The following is a 20,740-nucleotide window of genomic DNA, read 5'->3' on the forward strand; positions in this document are numbered from 1 at the left end:
CAGAAAATGTGTTTTAAGTTCACTGTAAATCTGTTCTTTGTCAGTGTCTTACTTAGAATGTTTGATCACACTAAACCACACACAGTTGTGAATGATGGTTCAAAGGACTAACAATACAACACTACATTATTGTGGATTTTAATAAAAAAAGACTGGCTTTAGTTTTTTTACAGGAAGTCATAGTTTTATTATAATCAATACAATCACGATACATTAAAAGTAAATTATGTATGGGTAACTACCCAGAGAAAAAAGGACTGCATATTACATGTAATTCTATGTCTTTGCTAGATTTTCTTTCTGCTGTGTTTGTTCTTAACAGAAAGATGGTCCCTTTATTTAAGAATAAAAATGGAATAGGTATTTTTATGTTCCCAGGACAGACCAAATTCTGGTTTGTTTTGAGAATGGGAATATAGGCATTTCCTTGCCTATAGAACATACTCTAGAAACCTGAGGATGGAGGTACTTAAACTGGGGCTTCACTTGTCTTACCCTGTGTGATTATCCCTCGCAAAATTTATTGCTTCACTGTTTACAATATTAAATGGCTTTAAATTTCAGATAAAAAGTTATACAAATAGTATTCTACCTTCCTATATTTAATATTTCTGCTGTCCTCTGTTACATTTAGCATGTTAGCATCCACCTGAAACATTAAAGCATGGTACTTAAGACTTAATTTGGAATTCATGATAATACAGAAGCTCATAAAAATTAATCTGTGTGTAGATGAGTGAGTGGTGTTTTGTCAGAGATGTTCCCCTGGAAATTCTCTAGCTGGTTAAAAGCTGGTGAAGGGATGCCTTAGAGAAAATGCCCCCTTTTTATGTCTTTTGTTACCTGAGAGTATCCTGTGGCTTGTGGAGTTCCAAGGTTACCATGAGGCAAAGCCGTGATTTGCATGCAAGAAAAAAGATGAAATGGTTTGTCTGTGCTCCTGCCACATCTCTCACTGCCTCCTTTTTGTGTTCAGCTATAGTAAAAGCAAAAGCAGCAGTAAGCCAGACTTGAGCTCCTTGAAGGAGTCTGGTTTGGCTTTATTAGCGGCAAGTAAGGAAGCATAACATCAGCATGTCCACCTAAAATGTGTGCAGGTGTACATGGAGATGTACAGGTGTACATGGAGATGTACAGGCACATAAAAGTACATGGAGAGTAGACACACATGTATAAACATATACGCAAAAGTTACAAGGGCTGTCTGAGGAAATCCTGTTACAAAAAGGCCAACTTGGTATTTCCTAGCAGCAGATGTGAGGGAAGGAACCTCAGTTTACATTTGCTGTGCTAATTGCCCTTTCACATTAACACATGAAAAGTCTTTTTCAGAGGTTGCAGCCAGAGTGGCACTAATTGTGCTCAGGGCCCAAATGACTTATCTTAATTTGGGGGATCTTCATGTATAATGTCCTGCACTGATTTTTTTCTGGCAATCTGGTTTGGAAGCATCTTACTACTGAACCAAGAATTGGAGCAGAAGAATAATCTGAATGCTTACCCATTACCCTAGAAAGCTAACCTTCTAATGTCAGTGCTGCTTTCCTTTTGGCCATGTTAACTATAAGGCACAACGGCGTTGTGACACACAGGATTACAGAATCATAGATTAGATTGGGCTTGAATGGACTTTGAAGGTCACCTAATCTAACCTCCAAATGGGTCCTTTTTCCATACCCATGAAACCAAAGCAAAAATACTAATGACTATATCCCAGTTTATAAATATTTCCTGAAGCTTTTCCTATTAATGTTTCTGAATAAAAGTTCATTTCCTTATGGAACATTGCTATTATAGCTAAATATGGAAATATTGCAGTAGGCCAGCTGTAATCTGAAAAAATCCCTATACTCCCCCCTTCCCCCCATATATATTTCTCTGTCGACTTGGCTCAGAACAACTAATTTGAAAATAATCCTTAAATTAATAATTTAAAGATTATTTTATGCTTGCATTACAGCTTAACTGTGGTTATACATAGCTTCTCCGAACGGTTGCTTAGGCACCTCAGCGGGAACTTTGCTATTGTCTGGTGCAGGATCTTGGGGCTGCATTACCCATTGACTTCAACGGGATTTATGGACGCTCAGAAGCCTTGAGCATCAGGCAGGTTTTTTTTCTCCCAGCTGTGTATTTAAGCGCCTGACTTTAGGAATCCATATTCAGCAATACGGATATAGGTATCTTCCTGTGTTGGGTTTTTTCTATGTACAGCAACTGAAATGCTCGATGGGTTAAAAACAATAACGAGTCCCCGTGTGCTTTGAGTAGGGCAGGGCTGCCAGGAGCCGCACACCTGCTCAGGACGCAGACACCTCCACGCCCTGCGCACGCTCCTACTACATAACCGAGGCGTTAAAACGCCCAACCCGACCATCCAAACCTAGAGCGAGCGTTCCGAGGAGCCCCACCCTCGCTCGTCTCCTGTTTCCCCCCCCGCCGTAACTTCAAGGGGCAGTGCTCAGCCTCTGCCGCTTTTCTTTCCGGTTAGCGACCGACCCCCGAGCGGCTGCCCCGCTCCCGCCAGGCGCTCACGGCGGCTGGAGGCCTGGAGCGCTATTAAACGGCAGCAACACTGGGGCCCTTCCCGAGCGGAGCGCACCGGCCGGGCTCGGTTTTTGCTTCCTCCCTTCCCTTGCCTTGTCGACTAACCCCCTCTAGCGCTGAGCCGGCCGCATTTGACCTGCGGGCTGCCGGTAGCGGCGAGGCGAAGGGGCGCTTCTCCTCGCCTGCCTCACGCCCGCCCCACACTCCCCTCCGGAGGGCGGCAGAGGAGAGGCCGCCGCCCTAACGGCTCTCCCGCCCCTCCCTCCATCCCGTTTCCCCCCTGCCCCTCCCGCTCGCACCGGGCCGAGCGGGGCGCGCGTTCCGGAGCGCCCCCGGCGCGGGGGCCGCGCTGGCCTCCCGGCGGACCCGGCACCCGCCGGGCTGGGCGCACCGGAGGGGGCCATCGTTCCGCGGGCGGCAGGGGAGCGGCGGCACCGGCACCACCACCACCACCACCAAAAAACTGCAGCCGGCTGCGCCGCACACAAATCAGGAGGGAGCAGCGAGCATCACACCAGAGCCGCCTGATTTCTGATTGCTCCGCGGCAGAGGGGGAGAGGCAGAGACAGAGAGGGGCGAGCGGCAGAACCGGGGACGGCGGAGGGGTTGGGGATGCTGCCCCACAAGTTTCCTTGATCCCTTTAGGAGCGGGAGGAGGCACCCGGCCCTTCTCATCCTCCCGCCTCGGAAGCTTTGCGGCGCGGGCGAGGCGCTCCACCGTGGGAAACTGACGCCCCTCAGCGTTGCCGCCGGCCGGGGATGTGGGGGGCCGTGCGGCGCGGCCGGGGGAGGAGGAGGCTGCTCCAGCGAAGGAGGCTGCTGAAGCTGCTGGGGGCGCTTCTGCGGGGCTGACGGTGCCCCCGGCCGGAACCGGCGGTGGGAGCGGGGCGCGACTGCCGCCCGCCGCAGCCCCTCGAAGTTGCCGGAGCGCTCCGGACTCCCAGCGCCGCCGCCCCTCGCGGCAGGGCGGTCAACGGGGTCTTCCGGCGCCGCCGCCCGCCCCCGCCCTCCGGGACCCCGCTGGTGGATGCGCCTGCCCCGGCCCGAGCAGCGTCCGGCGGCACTGCAGGCAGCGCAGCCCGCCGGGCCGCACCGGACACCGGCGAGGCTGCGGGTGTGGACGCCGCGGCGGCGTTCCCCGCCGGCCTGAAGGAGGACGGGGAGCCTCGGCGGGTACCAGCCATGGGGTGTTGTGAGGTGGGGAGATTGCTCTGGAGAGTCGGCCTCTTCCTCCCCCTGCTGACGGCGCGCCCCGCCACCGCCGGTCACGTCGCCAGCAACCACGGTAAGGGCGACCGAGGTGCGGTGCGGGTGGGCTCCCGCCAACTTTCCGACGGCCGCGGGGTGCGAGGGAAGGGCGGGCGGCTGCCGGCGGGGAGGGGACCCGCACCTGTGCCCCGCAGCGCTGGTGCCGCCCAGCCCGGGGAAGTGGGGTGGCAGCCGCGGCCGGTGTCGGGGCGCTGGGGGGACTCCTTGCGGCGAGCTCGGCTTCTCCTGGCCGCGGAGGGGGGCAGAGGGAGTGCGGGGCCCGGAGGCCACCGGTTCCTGCCGCCTGTGTCCGTGACCCCGCGGAAGTTGGGTGTTTGGTGGGAGGGAAACTGGGGGGCTCTGCTTCCTGCCCCTGGACGGGCGAGGTTTCGACCCCGCCGGGCGGCGCTGGGGACCGGGAGGTAACGCAGCGGCGGCGGGGACTGTCGGGGTGTCTACGGGCTCGGCGGAGCCGCCCCCAGCCGCCGAGGCTTGTGACTGAGCGGCCGAGCGGCAGGTAACCGAAAGTTACCTCCCGGCGAGGTGGAGCCGTAGCGGCTTTTTACTTGAAACACGGTTTTAAGGTTTCCTTCATTCTGCCGAACGCAAAGCACCCTCAGAGTGGGCTCGGGAGGGCTCGCTGCGCGTTAAGGGAAATTGCTGTTGAAAGGTGTCTGACTGTCCCTAACGCCTAAATTTTATGTGCTATGGTCTGATTGTCCGAAAAACCCGCACATCTAAAGTCTCTGTCACAGGTGCATGCTTATCAGGTCTTACTCAAGCCAGTATTTTAATTCTGTCGGTTGTAAGGCGTGCGTTAAAGAAAAATGCCTCAGGATTAAGAAGGGAATCATCCCATTTAGGAAAATATAAATGCATAGCACATCATGGGGATATGAAGTTTTGTTAGGAAGAATTGGAAAAAAACCTCCAAACCCACTCATAACTTCTTGTGAAACATCATGTTCTATGTTACCGACCATCTGGATAGAGCATAGCATTTCCTTATCTGTTTCTTCAATGTACGTCTCTATTTAAAGTTATAGACTAGGTAGGATGCATCTATATCTAAATTAGGAGAGTCTGCCCTACTTTTAATATTATTTTTGTGCAATTTAGCTTTCATCTAATGGGGTATTAGTGTGACATGAGTGAAAATACGGGAACTGAAGGGGTAGCCCTAATGTTGCTTCTGATAGAAGTCATTTTACTTGCTATTACTGCAAGGAGTGCTGAAAATGGCTAAGGTAGAAAGTAATGATCAGACAAGACAAACTGGTTTTAGTCATGGAGTACTATCAGATAATATAGTTCATATCTTTTCACACTTTCTACAGTCTGTTTTCGGTGTTCAGTGTATCCATATGGGTAACAATAAGAAGAGAGAATAAAATACCTAGGAAAAAGGAAAATATGGTAGTACAGCAGCACATACTGACTGCAAATACTGAGCAGTCAGGGGCAGCTACAGCAGGGATGTTCCAAGTTAGTATTGTTCCTTTTCCTCTTCTACACTGCATGTGATGGATAATTTCAGCTTGTAATTGTATAATATACTGTCATATCAATGCTATAATAGATTTTGCCCTTACTCATGTCTTAGAAGCCACAGGATTCTTACAGTAGCACAATGCAGTTTTCCTTTCCTGTCACTCTCATTAGTGCATGTTATTCTCTGCCACATTATCACAAGGCCAATCATGTAATGTGAACGTGGTTAAAAAAAGTCATCTATCTGCTGTGTTACAAAATAGCCAATAGTACGTGCATCACAGGTAAAGGATTTTTATATAGTAATGCAAGTGGGATTATATTTCTAAACTAGGATTTGATATTCCTGGGGTTAAATGAGTAATGTTTAAGTAGTGTTGGGGAAATAGTTACCAAAACAGTTAAGCCCAAAGGAAAGTCTGTCAAGGGTGAAGTGTTTTTTTGATGTTGATGTAACTTTTCCCAAGAAGTTAAATTTTGCCTGCATAGAGTACTGCTGAATTACTGAACTCTGAGCAAGTGCTCTTGCTGCACCTTGTTTCAAAACTTCCAATGAAATGAGTGACTTCTTATCTTTGATACTGTCACTGTACCATCAAAGTCAAACTAGAAGCGTGTCACTGAAATCTGGCAAATAAACTCTCCAAACAGAAGGTGTAACTCATCAAAACGCACGTGAATGGAAAATTCACTGGATACAGGTGCTTTAAAATGCACGTTCTACCGCATTAATAAAATGCTAGCAAAAGAGTTTGCTGTCTGTGATGCTTTTCTCTAAATACAGGAGTTGGATGAAAGAAAATCAGTACAATAAAGAAGTTCCCCACTGTGTAAACACTTAAATGTGCGAGTTTAAAATGCTGCTTATTAACATTTGGAATCCCAGCTGTAAAGAGTATTTTGAAATCTAGTGAGGAAAAAAAATCTTACATTTCCATAAGGTGATATTTTCTGACTGTACATCTTGGAAACATGTTTGCGGTAATTGCCATTGGGTTTTTACTAATAATGCTAGTAATTATAACTTAGCTTGGCTTTACTCTCAGCTACATTTTGTTTCTGTTTTGTGTTTACAAACATAGCAGCATTAGTGCTAAATAGCAAAGGAATAGTTTATTTGGGTTTCTTGATTGTTTGGGGCAAAAAACTGAAAGGGGAATAAGTTTATTATTCCAACTCAGTAACAGACAGCCCTTCAACTTAAAGGATTATTTCCCACTATTAAAGGGGGATTTTCAGAGAATTAATATACTCCAGTCTTGTAATTTATTACTGTGTTGGGATTCATCTTTTTGTTTGTGCTTCTCAAACAGAAAGATTTAATATATATATGTGTATATATATACACACAGTTCCAAGACTCTTAGGTTGTCATTCTTCACCCAGTAAATCAATGTGTAGTGTCTTAAAGTACCTGTAGCAAGGCAGACACAAACAATACTATTGACAGGGAAGTGAACTTACTCATTTATCTTAATGGAGTGGTAAGTTCAAAACCAAATTATGACCATGCCAAGGACTGCTTTTTTCTGCTAAGGAAAACCTCGTAGGTAGGCAAGGCCATAGAGCTGCATAGGAAAAATGTACCACTGCAGCCTGAAACAGAGCTGCTGGAAACATAAGCCTAAACTAATGGTGTAGGGTGAGTGCTTGCATGTTCGTCTAAATTTTCGTTATATCCATGACATCCAGTTATGAACATGTTGCATTATTGTGCAAGATTTCAGCCTGTGTTATGTATATAACTATTCTGTAAGTTTGTTGCTTTATTGCCAGAACACAATGAATTGGGCAATTCCTCTCAAACCTAAAAATACAGGTAATAGCATCTGAGCTGTGAACTTCTTTGGGCAAAACTTGTGTGATCTTTTAAGATAAAAGTTGCATCAGGTTAACAGTTCAGTTGTGTCCCATGCCTGCATGTATGTTTCCACATGTGTGTAAACCAGAAAAGGTTTTTGTACCCTGCCTTCTTTTAAGCTGTAGTTTAAAAGATAATGGCTACATAAGGCAGTCCTTATGTGTCACCAGACAATTAATTTCTGAAGTAAACTGTAGAACTTGATGAGCTTATAATGTGTCACATCTGTCAGTGAACTGTAAAAGGAAGTTGTTGCTTTTTCAAGTTACTGGGTACCTGTGTATCTTGTCAGATTATGCAAGGTTGGTCTTTTTATGCTTCCTTCTAAAAGGCACTTGTATTCATTTTCTTCCTCTTACAAAAAAAGTTGAGGTAAGAAATAATGTCAGATGTCAGTTCTGAAATTCTTACAGCCTTTATTTTCACAGTGAGTACACTTGATGTAAATTGGGTAGCTCAAAGTAGGTAATAAAGCTTTTTGATTCTGGTGTTAAAATCTCAGGCAGATTACTAATGACTTGGAGTTATTCATCAGTTCAAAGAAGTTGGCTTATTTTTATTCACGTGTTTATTTTTACATAAGTGCAATCCATCACAGATAAGCACTCTTTTTGAATACAGCACTCAGAATCTTCTTGTAGCAATGAGACCAAGGACTAAGTGTCTGCAGAGACTGAAATTCTCTCTGAATGAAAGTCATGTTTTACTGGTAGAGGATATCTCTTACTTAGAGGACTTAGGGTCCTGTCAGGCTGTGCTGCTGCCTGTATTGTACTTGTCTTGGTGGATTCTGCTGCTCAGTTATCCAGCTAGTAGTTTTGTATTTACATCATTATGAAAAATGAGAAAAGAAGCAAAACCACTGCAGAAGTGTGTCGTTCCTTTTTAAGTATGCAGCTAAAGTCATGAGCAAAATAGTATTTTAATTTCAAGCTATTAAGACATGTAAAAAAGATTTTTACCCCTGTGTCCCACATCCATATAGGCTTGAGTGCTAAATGAAGACTTGGCAGCTCTGGCGGTTGTAGATATGCATAGAATGACTTGTTATCCAAACGCCTTGATCTGTATGCCATAAGTATGAGATGAACAGATTTGCAATTAATGCCTCGTGATATATTCCTGGTGGTGCATTTGGCAGCACTGAGTGCTGTTTGGATGTTTTGTTAATTTGTTTTGGACAAATGAGAATGATTGGTATGGAAAGAATAAATATTTTAATATGTATGGCTTGAGCAGATACAGTTTGAAACCAAGTTGGCACAGTACTCTCCTGTAATTTGAGGGTGGCAAAACACCACATAGGAACTAAAGTGTTTCCAAACCTGTTTATATATATATATATATATATATATATATATAACACTTGGCCTTGTTGAAGAAGGAGGCAAGTCAAAATCAAGCTAAATGTTATAGGGAAACAAGGAAAAATAAGCAGAAGAGAAGAGTTGACTGTTGGTGAGCAGTGGTTTTTCCATCTCTCATGATTTATTCAGAGATCAGTGTTTCCACTTTCAGTCAGCATCTTGCCTGCATCGGGCAGCAAGCCACCATAGTTCCTAGAAAACAGACTGACTCCGGTGCAGACGGGATGACTGTCCTGCATCTGCCTACTCTTCTGAGGTCCTTTTCAAAGCATCTGCTGCTGGCTGCTCTCAAATTGGCCTTCAGTATTGGATCAGATACACCTTGGGTTTGATCCAGAATGACCATTCTTATCCTCCTACGAGTTTAACAGTTAATATTTGGCTGGGCAACGCTTCTTTTGGCAAGTCAAATAGTTTACAAATGCGAGAAGGAAAAAGCATGTAGAAAACTAATTTTATTTTCTTAGGGAAGTCTCCTCTGTGTTTCCAGATACATATTTTTGAATCTAATTACTTAGATCTGAATTCGGTTTGAGGGTTTGTTTAGGGTACCTGATCTTGGACTTCTCACTTGAGAACTTTAGAAAAGCATTAAAGTGCAGTAAATTATATGTAAGGTAGAGAGTAAATCAATATCCAGTTTGCTGGCTGTTTCTTTGAAATGAAAAGGCTAATATAATATGTTTAAAATCTCTTTTAACTGATTGGTAATGTTTAGAAACTGATATACATGTGCTTTATGAGAAGCATTTTATTGTGCTTGTATCCCAATACATCATAGCTATGTTAGGATATGTTCTTCCAGCTCTGTGTAAGATGGGATGTTTCCATTAGAATCATTGGATTTCTGTAACATGATATTGACACAAAGAAGAGGCTGGCTATTTGTTTGTTATGCCTCTTTACATGCTGAAAGAGACAAGTAGGGAAAACAAAATATTTGTCCAAAATCTATCCTGACCTTCAGGAACCATGTTATGCTGTAAGAGAGGTCAAGAAAAATCTGTTGTGAAAAGTGCATCTTGAGAAATAGGTTTTGATCTTGTAAATCATATGGCGATCTTCATGGTAACAAAGAATTACATATAGACATGAAATTCTTTGCAGGATTTCTTTCTGGTCCATACAAATGAACTTGCTCAACTTTATGGGAATGTGATTTTCCAGTCCTTTTTTTTTTTTTTCTTAGATGATTTTCTCTAATTTTGAGTGCCACTTCCTTACCATTTGGTTTTGTAAACTTGAATCTTGGCAACTTGCATAAAATTCGGGGTTTTCCTATCAAGGTTTGTTTTTTCTTTGTTGGCAGAGGTTTGTATGAACTGTTAAAAACCTAAAGATCTCCCTTTATTTATTGTTATTATTTTCAGGGCTTTTAAAATGCATTTCTGAATGCTTACTCTTCAAGGTAATCATCCTTCTGTCTGCTGTTGTAATGATGCCAGAATATTCCAGACCATGCAAAAGCCTGGAATATTTATCAGTGAAATTATCTTCTGCTGGTTCATTTCTCTTGTAATCCCCTTAGTCTTCCAGTCTACCACTTACTCCAACAATCCTATACTTGTTCCAAGTGTGCTTTCATTATCAACCTTGCAACACCTTCTTCCCATGTCTGAAGTCCATTCAAAACAGGTAGGCATTAAAGAAAAGTCACTTCAATTAATCCAGCATTCATTTGTAACTGAAAGTACTAGTTTGAACGTGTTACAGAACACGGCTTAGAGAGCAATCTTGGCTTTAAATCAAATAACTGCATGGTTTTTATGGATGTCTGAAGCTTGCTAATCCATTGTATTAAAAACAACAATCCAAAACCATCCCAACAAAACCCAAAACAAAAACCCCTGAAGTTTTTCCCGCTTAGTAAGAAAATTCTGCTGATTTGTCTCACCCGCAACCCAGTACTAATGTGTGTTAATGTTTCTATGGCATACTGTGTTGGATGTTTGTATTTGGACTAAATTCTGTTGTCCTGCTAAAAGCCCATGAAGGTACTGAATACCTTGACAATGGTGATAGTTCAATAAATAGAGAAGTCTTAATTTTAACCAATGAAGCTATTTTATGATGCTTTAGGTAATTACATAGATAATAAAAAACCCCAACACACTCAGGCAATGCACGGGTGTGTTTTTCTGTAGCTTACAATACTGTTTTCTCCTCTTTAAACAATTGTTTTATAGTATGTCATAATATGTGTCAACTCTTAAGCCAGCAGATACTATTACTTTGGTTTGTGAGTTTATTCACATTCTAAATACATACTGCCTCAATAATTATTATGTGTATTTAAAGAAAGCAGCCATATTTTGATCTTTAAACTAAGACTAGATTAAAAAATGGTGTAAAATTCTCAACTGACACTTATTTTGACAGTCCAGTAGGGCTAGTTTTTAAAAATCAAAACACCCCACATTTATGGGAAATTATATCTAGGTTGAAAGTTAAACTTCTTCTCTGTAGAACAGTCTGAGGACTTAACATGTGTTTTGCCTCTAAATATGAAAAGATCAAATTCACATTTAACAGCCATTCTGAAATCTTGATTCAATTCTTGAATCAATCTTGATTCATTATTAAAAATCATGAGGTACAAACCAAGGTAGGTTATACTGTATGAACTTCAAACACAGACTTGAAATAAGGTGAATCAAAATAAAGAACTTTAGATTTGAATCTTCTTTTTTCCTGCTCTCTAAAAATCTGTGAGGAATAGGATATTATAAAAGGTATTTTTTTTTGCTGTTATGCCAGTGTTTTCCGGCCATTATCCCTAACTTCCCACATACACTTCTCTGCCAAACACCACATTATGTTTCAGAGTTCTGTGTTACCATGGTTTATCTCTCCACAAAGCACAAGACAAACTGAAGTTTTGAGGAAAGATTCAATCCTGATTTTGTTTGTATTACCCACCAGAGTGGGCCATGGTCATGCATTCGCTAGCTTCACGACTCTTAACATTTCCTTACTTGTGGTGTTGGTGGTGCTTGAAATATACTGGGAAACATGGGGGTTAAGAGATGCTCATGCAACATGGAAGCCTGTACATGCTTCCTAGGATGCTGCTGTGGGGAAGATTCATGATCAGGGCTGGTCCATGGATCTCTTTTCCTTGTACTAGGGCATACAAAACAATCCCAGCATAAGAAACATGGAAAAGGTCGGTGGTCTTCTCTTCTCCTTTCACCCACTTTTGTTTTTTCTCTCTTCCACTGCCCCCATGTTGTATGTCTTCATACTTTAAGATTCTACTTAAAGTCTTTAGGAAGAAACAAGAATTTAAAGACGTAATGCTCTTTATTTTAAGAGAAATCATTGGTTTAGAGTTCTCTTACAAGAGAGGTATTTTTTTTTTGTTCTAATTTGACTGAATGCCAGACAATGTGTCTGTGTTGAAGGTGCCTACTGTTTGCTGACAGGTTCTCCAAAAAGAGCAATACCAGATTAATGAAGAACGCATAGCAGCTAGAATGCAGAGCAGCTCCTCATAGGTCAGTGCAGCTCTGTTGGGTACCATAAGCAATACTTACAGGAGAAGCACTAATATAAACATAGCAATCCAGGGTGAAGATCTTAATATATAGATCTGTTAACTGCATTTGTAATAGAGCATTCCTTCATGCCAACATGTTTTTGGTTTTTTTTTTTTTAATTATAGAGGTTTTAGCTTAGAATAAAATCAGTGCTGTGTCACTTCCATGCAAAAAAAAAAGATGAGCAGTAGGCACCACCTGTAAGAAACCGCTCTGAAGGTACACACACAGAATGAGGACAGAGTAAAAGGTGTATTTACTGGGAGCTCTACCATCTCAATCCATTTAATGGCTTCTGCACCTAGAACAAAAGGGGAAAAGTCACATACAGCAAATAGTATCATTGATGCATGTAATGAGTGATTTGTTTTGGCTGGGAACCCTTGCTTAGAGTGCATTTGCTGCTGTAATTTGTGTTCTCTGGCTGCTGGTTGCTTCTTAGCTTAAAATAAAGGAATAAAAGAATGAATTGGAAAGCATTCTGTAAAATAATGTGCTAGTGTTTTAATCTTGGTAAAAGTGATTATCTCTGAATTTTCCCAGGCCAGTTTTCCCGGTGGGTTCCAGCTGGTGGTTTAAAATCAAATTCTACAGGAAAAATTATGCTGAAATTTAGAATTAAACACTTCAAATATATTTTTGGACATATTAAAAAAGTACGAAAGGAGACCTAACAAATTTTTCCTTGTAGTGCTTTCATTCTTTGTGGCTGGAAATGGACTGCATGAAAAGCATTTGGATGAGGGATTTATGTTTCAAAATGTGGTTTGAATCCCCCACTTCGCCTGCAAATCAAAGTGGGACCATATGAAATTGCATAGTCCTTCATACCTTGCTGTGTCTGGCTGCTGATCTTTGAAGGGAAAGTAAGGGAAATGTAAAACCTGTGTCTCTGGTAGATTGCTTTTGTTTGTATTACTGAAGTTGCTAAATGCTTACATGCCAGAATGATAGAGTAGGAACACCCACTCAGAGGGTTATGTTAGATTTAATCATTCAGTGTAGTGGACTTTATTTTGTAGAGGAACATTTAGTTTAGATAAACATGAATGCTGTTAGCATCTAGGAAAGAAGAAACATGATGAGAGGTGTGGCACATGGGAGCTTCTGAGTCATACTCACACAGGGACTGCCATCAGCTCCGATGGAGACCCAAACTCCGTTGCAGCTAAGACAACAGTAGGAATGTTTATCCTGTAATTTTTATATATGATAAAAAAGGCCATAAAATGTCAGATTTCCAGACTAAGAATTTCAGAAAGAATTAGCTGAATTTGCTTCTTTCAGAAATAATGAAAAAATGTCTCCTGCTACGGATAAGACTTTGCTTTTGTAAAATGGCTATATCGGAAGTGGTAAAGATGTGTTGTATTCAGAGGAAGAGGAATGATTGTGTACACTGCACGAAGAAAAGAGGTCTACCAGAGAGGTATTGTATGGAAACTGCTTCTGAAGAAATCTGGGATTGTAAAAGTCAGCCAGGAAATCAGATGGTATTCTGTGTCATGTTAATGGTTCCTCCTGATGCAGGTGAATATAATGATGTTATCACATACTCCATTTTTCTATAGGCTATCGAAAGGGCATCTCATCTCGTGTAGAGAAATGAGTGCTGGTGGTTGGAAGGAGTCCAGCATTTCCTGTTGCTGTTGTTTAATACATGGCTCTGTGCAAACAGGCTGCATGCAGTTATTTTTTGGGTGTTGAATCTCTTCTAAACTATTATTTTTCACAGTATTCTTTTGAATGAGCCTTCTATGTTTTTATAGCCAACTGTACTAAAGAATTAAAGGCCCAAGCTATTTGCTTAGGTGGCCGGTTTGTGGCACCCTCTGTGTATTTCAAGGAATTAGTTTTTTATGTGCAGAGGTAGATGGTTTTCAGTGCTGTCTTCAGTGAAACTCACTGGGTTTTGGTGTTTGGTGAGTTTTTGTGTGTGTTTTTCTTTTTGTATTTTTTTTCCTGTGTGTAATTGTTGTTCTCTGCTAAGAATACTTTGATCCTCTTTTAATAATTCACGATATATCAAACTCAGATCAAGTGAATTTGTACCACACAAATTAAGGCTCTGAAATCTTCTTGCCATTTTGTGTACCTAGTCTCTCACTGACCTTCCTGAGGTCAAGGCCTCAACCTCAAAGCATAAGTCTTGCCCAGCTGGCCCATGGAGCTGTTTGGTACCCACAGTCTCGGGAACCAGCTATCTTTGATGTAGACCATGAGCCATAGGGAATACTTCAGTTCTGGCTTTTCCTAACTTTTTACGTGTGGGACCTGCTAATCCCAATAGCATAAAAATGTAGTTAATATGAAATTTCCTTTCCTATTGCAATTTTTATGTTCTAAAAAGTTCACTTTTTCTCTTGTTCTTTATATATCGTTCACATGAGATGGTGGTTTATGTAGACTGATGGTGTAATCCTCTAAAAATGATCTGAATTGCTTAGGACACTAGAGGTACCATCATCCACTAGACAGTAATGAAGGCATGCACCTTGCCAGTAGATGATGCTAAGCAGCAAAGGAATTTTAAAAGTTGCAAGTAAAATTGGCTTGTTTTCAGGTAACACATCAGGGTTGTCCTCTCTAGGTTGAATAAGAGCTCTAATGGTCATGACCTCCCATTCTGTGGCTCTTTTTGTTACTTCAGTTGTCCTTTCTTCCCTTTTTTTACCTTTCTTAACCTCATTCTTCCGCTAAATGGCTTCTGCCCATCAGTGCCCACAATTTCCTTTTTATTTCTATTTTTTATGGTTCCATTCCTCGTTTTGCTGCATTTGTTTGCGGATGTTTTTCTTTCTTGGCCTTCCACTCTCTCTTGAGCTCTGGGTGAGATCAGAGAATACAGATGAAAGTTTCCTGTACTTGTTGATTTGGAATCCAGAAGATCCAACGATAGGAACATCTTGTGCATCCTGGCAGTCTTAATATGGAGTATGCTTAATTCCTCTGTGGTAACAGTATCAGCACAGTCAAATTGATACATAGAATCTGTTAAGGATGGAATTCCCTAAGCATAGGTAAGCTTTGGAAATGCCAGCATTTCAAATTTGCCTAGTGAATATGTTTAGCTTGGGTAACAGCCTATAGCAGACATCAGTGAATGTGTGTCAGGATGCTTCAAATCAGATATGCAACTGTTCCTTAAGCAAAGGTACAAAACATACTTTCCTTCCTTTCTCTCACTCTTGGAAATGTTTGAACAGGGTTTTTTAATTATTTTTTTATTATTTTGGTGGGGGTTTTTTTGTTTTGTTTTGTTTTGGTGGAAGTCCACTTCAGATTTGACCTAGAACGTTTTAGTTTGGGAAATGTTGAAAAGGCAAAAAATGATGTTAAAAGATGAGAGAGTTAAGTAGCATGCACCATAACAATAGCTAGAATTGAAGTCACACTTGTAGCCACTTTCCTGTTTTGTTCCTTTCTTATGGCACACTTGTTGCCACAGGACATCAAGGGTTCCGCTAATGCTTAGCCTGTTCATTTTACTAGTAATAATTTTCCTTACTAATTTTGTAACAAGTAGTCTTGATTTTAAGTAATGTCCTGAGGCCTCAGCATTAGTGGATTTCCATTATATTAAAGCAGATTAGGGAATTATTTTTAATAGCTATACTCAGATATACTTGAGAGGTGCCTCAAGAAATAAAAGCTGCTTGGAAGTGGTGCCACAGATGGATATTTTGAAAACAAAAAAGAAAATTAATAATAGATTAGGCTTGATTAGATGTTAACATTTAGAACTGCACATAGATAATGTTAAGACTTCGTGACAACAGGCAGTCATCTTCCTGATTTACATTTGAACCTCCATTCTCGGTTCTGGTGGATCATGGTACATACGCTTTAAAGGTTAATGAGCCCATAGCTTCTCTGGTTGTTCAGGCTTTCGCATGAATGGCTGAATGTTTTATAATCCACTTTGTTCTGTGCGGAACCCAGTTTGTTCTGTGGTTGTTTTTGTGTGATATGAAATTCCAAATTGCTTGAATGTGTAGATGCATTAAAAATAATGTATGATTTTCTGTCTTACCTTCCTCTATACACTTGTTTTACTCTACTATGATTTAAGCATAATTGCACCTGACTTGCATTATCTTTAAGGGAGAAGAATATGAGGATCGTGGTCTTTACATTTCTATAAATGCATCAAACAGTGATCCTAACAAAGAACATTGTTTCATCTTGCTCTGTTGTTTTTGTTAACAGCTGCTTATTCCGATTTCGTCTTACCTTCCAGTCAGTTTTTAAAGCAGAACAGTATTTTTACCTCCCTGCACAGGATTACCAAGTTGATCTTCTCACCCAATTGGCCTTTGCAAAGATTTAAGCCTTTTCCAGTTCATAACCAAAAGTGACTGAGAAGTCCCAAGAGGCTTGTTAACCCTGCCTCTCTGCTTTTCAATTCCAATAAATATATTTTCCTGTTCAAATAATAGTTTGGAAAATAACTGTGTGTTGGTATTACTGCTGAAAAGATAAAGATTCTTTGGAGTTTGCACTTGGTTTTGTATTTTTGATTTAAAGCTCACTTTTGCAGTCTGAGGGGCTCATGTCCTTGTCAGCAAGTTTGCTGATGGCATACAACTGAGAGGAGTCCTTGATATGCCAGAAGGTTGTGGTGCCATCCAGAGGAACCTTGACAAGCCTGAGAAATGAGCTGATGGGAACCTCATGAAATTCAGCAGAGGAAAGTGCCAAGTTCTCCACCTGAGGAGGAACAATCCAGTGCAGTATATACTAGGGACCACCCAGCTGGAAAGCAGCTTGGCTAAAAAGTGCCTAGGTGAGGACATCAAGCAAATGATATCTTGGGCTGCATTAGGCAAAGTATTGCCAGCGGATCAAGGGAGGTGATCCTTCCTCTTGGTGCTGGTGAGGCTGCACCTGGAGTGCTGTGTCCAGTTTTGGGATCCTCAGTATAGGACAGACAGGGACATAGTGGAAGAAGTCTAGTGTAGGGCCACGAAGGTGATGAAGGGACTGGTATGTGGAAAGGTTGAGAGAGAAAGGCTGAGAGGAAAGGTTTCTCTGTCTACAGAAGAGAAGGCTTCAGGGGTATCTTATCAATGTATGTAAATGCTTGAAATGGGGGTGCAAAGAAGACTGAGCCAGGCTCTTTTTCTCTGGTGCCCAGTGACGGGAGCAGAGACAGTGGGCACAAACTGAAACAGGAGATACTGTTTGAACATCAGGAAACCCTTTTTTATGTTCTGAGAAACACCATGCTGTGGTGGTTCTCAACAGCATTATGGTAGTATTGAGTTTTGAGAGCACCACGCTGTGAGGGTGACTAAGCACTGGCACAGATTACATAGGGATGTTTTGGAGTTTCCTGCATTGGAGATACTCAGAAGATGTCTCGAAACGGTCCTGGGCGACCTGCTCTAGGTGGCCCCTGTTGAGCAGGGAGGGTTGGAAATGGTGACCTCCAGAGGTTCCTTTCAACCTCAGCCATTCTGAGAATCAGCAAAATGCATCAGTAAGCAATCTGAATTTTAGCTGTGAATGTTTCTGTTTTACTCAGACTTGGGTTTTTCTAGCCCAAACAGTATCTATAGTAGCTTTCCATGGCATGTAGTTAAGGGGTGGGAACAGGAAAAGAGCATCAGTGGAGGAGGAAGGTGAGTTGGTTAGAAACTGAGAGTGGGTTAAACCTTCTTTGTATTGTAACTCTGTAATGCTATATTTAAGAACAGAATAACAGTAAGTTTGCTTTTTTTCATCCATTTTGTTCTCTTTGACCTTGTGTGTGGACTGGCATAAATGAATGTGTGCCATTTTGAATTGATAAGTAATTTCAGCATCAAAGTCTGTGTTCGTAAAAATGAAGCTGTGAATGGTCAGTGTTCTCACAGATAGTTCTGCACTATGATACCTTCTGATGAGAAAATGAACATGAGCTGGCAGTGTGCGCTTGCAGCCCAGAAGGCCAACCATATCCTGGGCTGCATCAAAAGGAGCGTGACCAGCAGGTCGAAGGAGGTGATCCTGCCTCTCTACTCTGCTCTTGTGAGACCTCACTTGGAGTATTGTGTGCAGTTCTGGTGTCCTCAACATAAAAAGGACATGGAACTGTTGGAACAAATCCAGAGGAGGCCACAAGGATGATCAGGGGACTGGACCACCTCCTGTATGAAGATAGGCTGAGAAAGTTGGGGCTGTGAAGCCTGGAGAAGAGAAGGCTGTGTGGAGACCTCATAGCAGCTTCCAGTATCTGAAGGGGGCCTATAGGGATGCTGGGGAGGGACTCTTCATTAGGGACTGTAGTGGTAGGACAAGGGGTAATGGGTTAAAACTTAAACAGGGGAAGTTTAGATTGGATATAAGGAGGAAATTCTTTCCTGTTAGGGTGGTGAGGCACTGGAATGGGTTGCCCAGGGAGGTTGTGAATGCTACATCCCTGGTGGTGTTCAAGACCAGGTTGGACGAAGCCTTGCGTGAGATGGTTTAGTGTGAGGTGTCCCTGCCCATGGCGGGGGGGGGTGGAACTTGATGATCTTAAGGTCCTTTCCAACCCTAACCATTCTATGATTCTATGATTCTGCAGGATCATTTAAAGAGGAATCAGTCAGGACATAATCATACCAGGCCCTGTTAAAATGTGCAAATTCAAGAGAAACAAGCTTGTGTGTCAGTGAAAGGCACTGTGACTTTCTTAAAGGGAGGTGTAGGAAAGCACAGCTGGATCATTTGTGTAACAGAGCGGAAAACCAAGAGCAAAGTTAGAGATCTAATAATCTCTTAATGAATATACATGCATATATAATAATCACATAATGAAATAACATGGATACATATATTCATGTTACTGCTGTAAGGCAACACCCCAGCGAAACACAATGGCTTCTAGATCAACTATGACTCAAGAAGGTATCACAAGGCATACCTTAGAGAATGGGAATTTTATCATGTGCAGTATACAGTAATGGTGCCAAGCCAAGTTTGGTGATAGAAATCAAATCCACATACCAGTAGGTTTTAATAACCCCAAACTTCCAGGTTTGAGGAAGAGTCAGAAGTAGAGCCTGCAGTAGAGTTCATAGGGTTTTTTTTGTCTTGTGAAATGTGGTAGATCATTTCAAACTTTTCCATCTAGCCAGAAGTCAAACCCCAAGATTCTTAGGTAATAGCACACTACAGCTGCTGGGTTCTGAGAAAATAACTAAATCAGGGCTTGGGACACGGTTGCATTAATATAGATCCTGGTCATGTTTTCTGTTTTCTTCCTGAGCTGTCAGTATTATTTCTGTGTTGTTTGACTACAAGTAAAACGTGGTCATGTGAGAAGAAATTAATTTTGAGAAGCTGTTGGGATGTCTGGCCCAAGTATCCTCTTGTACAGATACCTTGGAACAGGAGTTGACAATGTGCTCTGTTAGCAGAGGATTTACATTAGTGTTCTGCGCAGCCTATTTACTGGCTCCTAGGGAGTTTAGTAACTTATATGTCATTGTTTAGTAACTAAGTACGTCACAGTTGACAGAATCAGATTATTTCATTTATGTAAGGGGCTCACCTCAGAAGTTGAAAGGTCCCATTAATTCACCTGAAATTCCAGAAACAGGAATGAATGAAAAAATCCCCAAGTAGCAATTTTATGTCACAGCACAAAAATTGTATACTGTATGTCCATTTGCACACAGGGATGACTGAAGTGAGCCATCTGGAACTGCACCCCATTATGTAAATAAAATTAAGGACACTGTAATTCCAAGGTGCGGTGTTTGGTTTGTCTAGAAGTCATAAAGGGAATGGGTAAAACTGGAGTAGCTGCGTTACAGAACTCAGGTCAAAGTACCAGACATTTACCATGCTGATGATGTGGAGTATGAATGATACTAATATCACAGTGTATCAAAGTAATACCAAAGACTGGGAATGGGAAAGACAGTGGAACAGAATTGTTAGTTTGGGGTTATTGCTGTTAAGCAGAAGCTAGTTGGGTTTTATGGTGGTTGTTGTTTTTTCCCTTTCTATTGTAGGAATTTTGTTTTAGAAACACTAGAGCTCGGTTAAAGTCAATACTGGGGTTTGGGTGAAGTGTTCTGATGCCCTGTATAAGGAGAAGCGTTTTTGCAGGGAACAGGTTTTTGTGTCTTGCTCATAATTCTCAAAGTAAGACCAATTGTCACCGTCTGAGCAGATATTTTTTTTACCTCTCTGTAAATGATGGCAGAGAGACTGCCAAAGCAGTTTGTGATTGGAGATTTTTTGTCCTTCACTTATGACATGTAATATACTTTCTCGTTAGGTTCTTAAGGACTGCTGTTTTAGGAAAGGAAAAAGAAATAAACCAAACCGAAACTGCTGTAGGCAGTTTCTTCATAATAGCCTTCACTTAAGCTTCTGCTTTTTGTGCTACTGTATTTAAAGTTTTAACTGTGATTATGGATGCTTGAGTCTTGGACCTAAGGAATTATTTCGTTCTGTTATCTGGTGTTCTCATGTCCAAATGAGATGTGATTACACCAAATTCAGTGACTGCATTGTCCAAATGACCTGATTATTTGAGCTGCCAGGAAGTACCTTGGGTTGAGTTCCAAGTTACTCAGCATGCACAAAAACTGACTTTGAATGTTTGGGTTTTGGGGCCTTCACCACATGGAACATATGGTAAAAGTTTTTTGGTCTGGTTTAAATGAAAACTATGAATTTAAGGAATAGTCTGGGTATGAAATGTTTGA

The 20,740-nt window shown here is 41.8% G+C and overlaps 1 protein-coding gene across 9 annotated transcripts in view; it reads left to right on the forward strand.

Annotated features, from left to right (window-relative positions):
- Window positions 1-3,712: 3,712 nt before the first annotated feature.
- LOC133218675 (ephrin type-A receptor 6) overlaps window positions 3,713-20,740 on the forward strand; it is a 472,741-nt gene continuing 455,713 nt past the window's right edge. For 8 of the 9 annotated variants that reach the window (XM_061365351.1, XM_061365341.1, XM_061365344.1 and 5 more), the window contains exon 1: window positions 3,719-3,832. In XM_061365351.1, coding sequence (XP_061221335.1) covers window positions 3,730-3,832 — 103 coding nt within the window. In that variant the 5' untranslated portion in view covers window positions 3,719-3,729. Of the gene's footprint in view, window positions 3,833-20,740 lie in introns of all 9 variants that reach the window. The other variant, XM_061365345.1, reaches the window with a different exon arrangement.

The sequence above is a fragment of the Neopsephotus bourkii genome, unplaced genomic scaffold (genome assembly GCF_033783945.1).
Source record: "Neopsephotus bourkii isolate Nb327-2 ecotype Australia unplaced genomic scaffold, CSIRO-AGI_Nbou_v1 NB_1287, whole genome shotgun sequence".
Taxonomy (NCBI): domain Eukaryota; kingdom Metazoa; phylum Chordata; class Aves; order Psittaciformes; family Psittacidae; genus Neopsephotus; species Neopsephotus bourkii.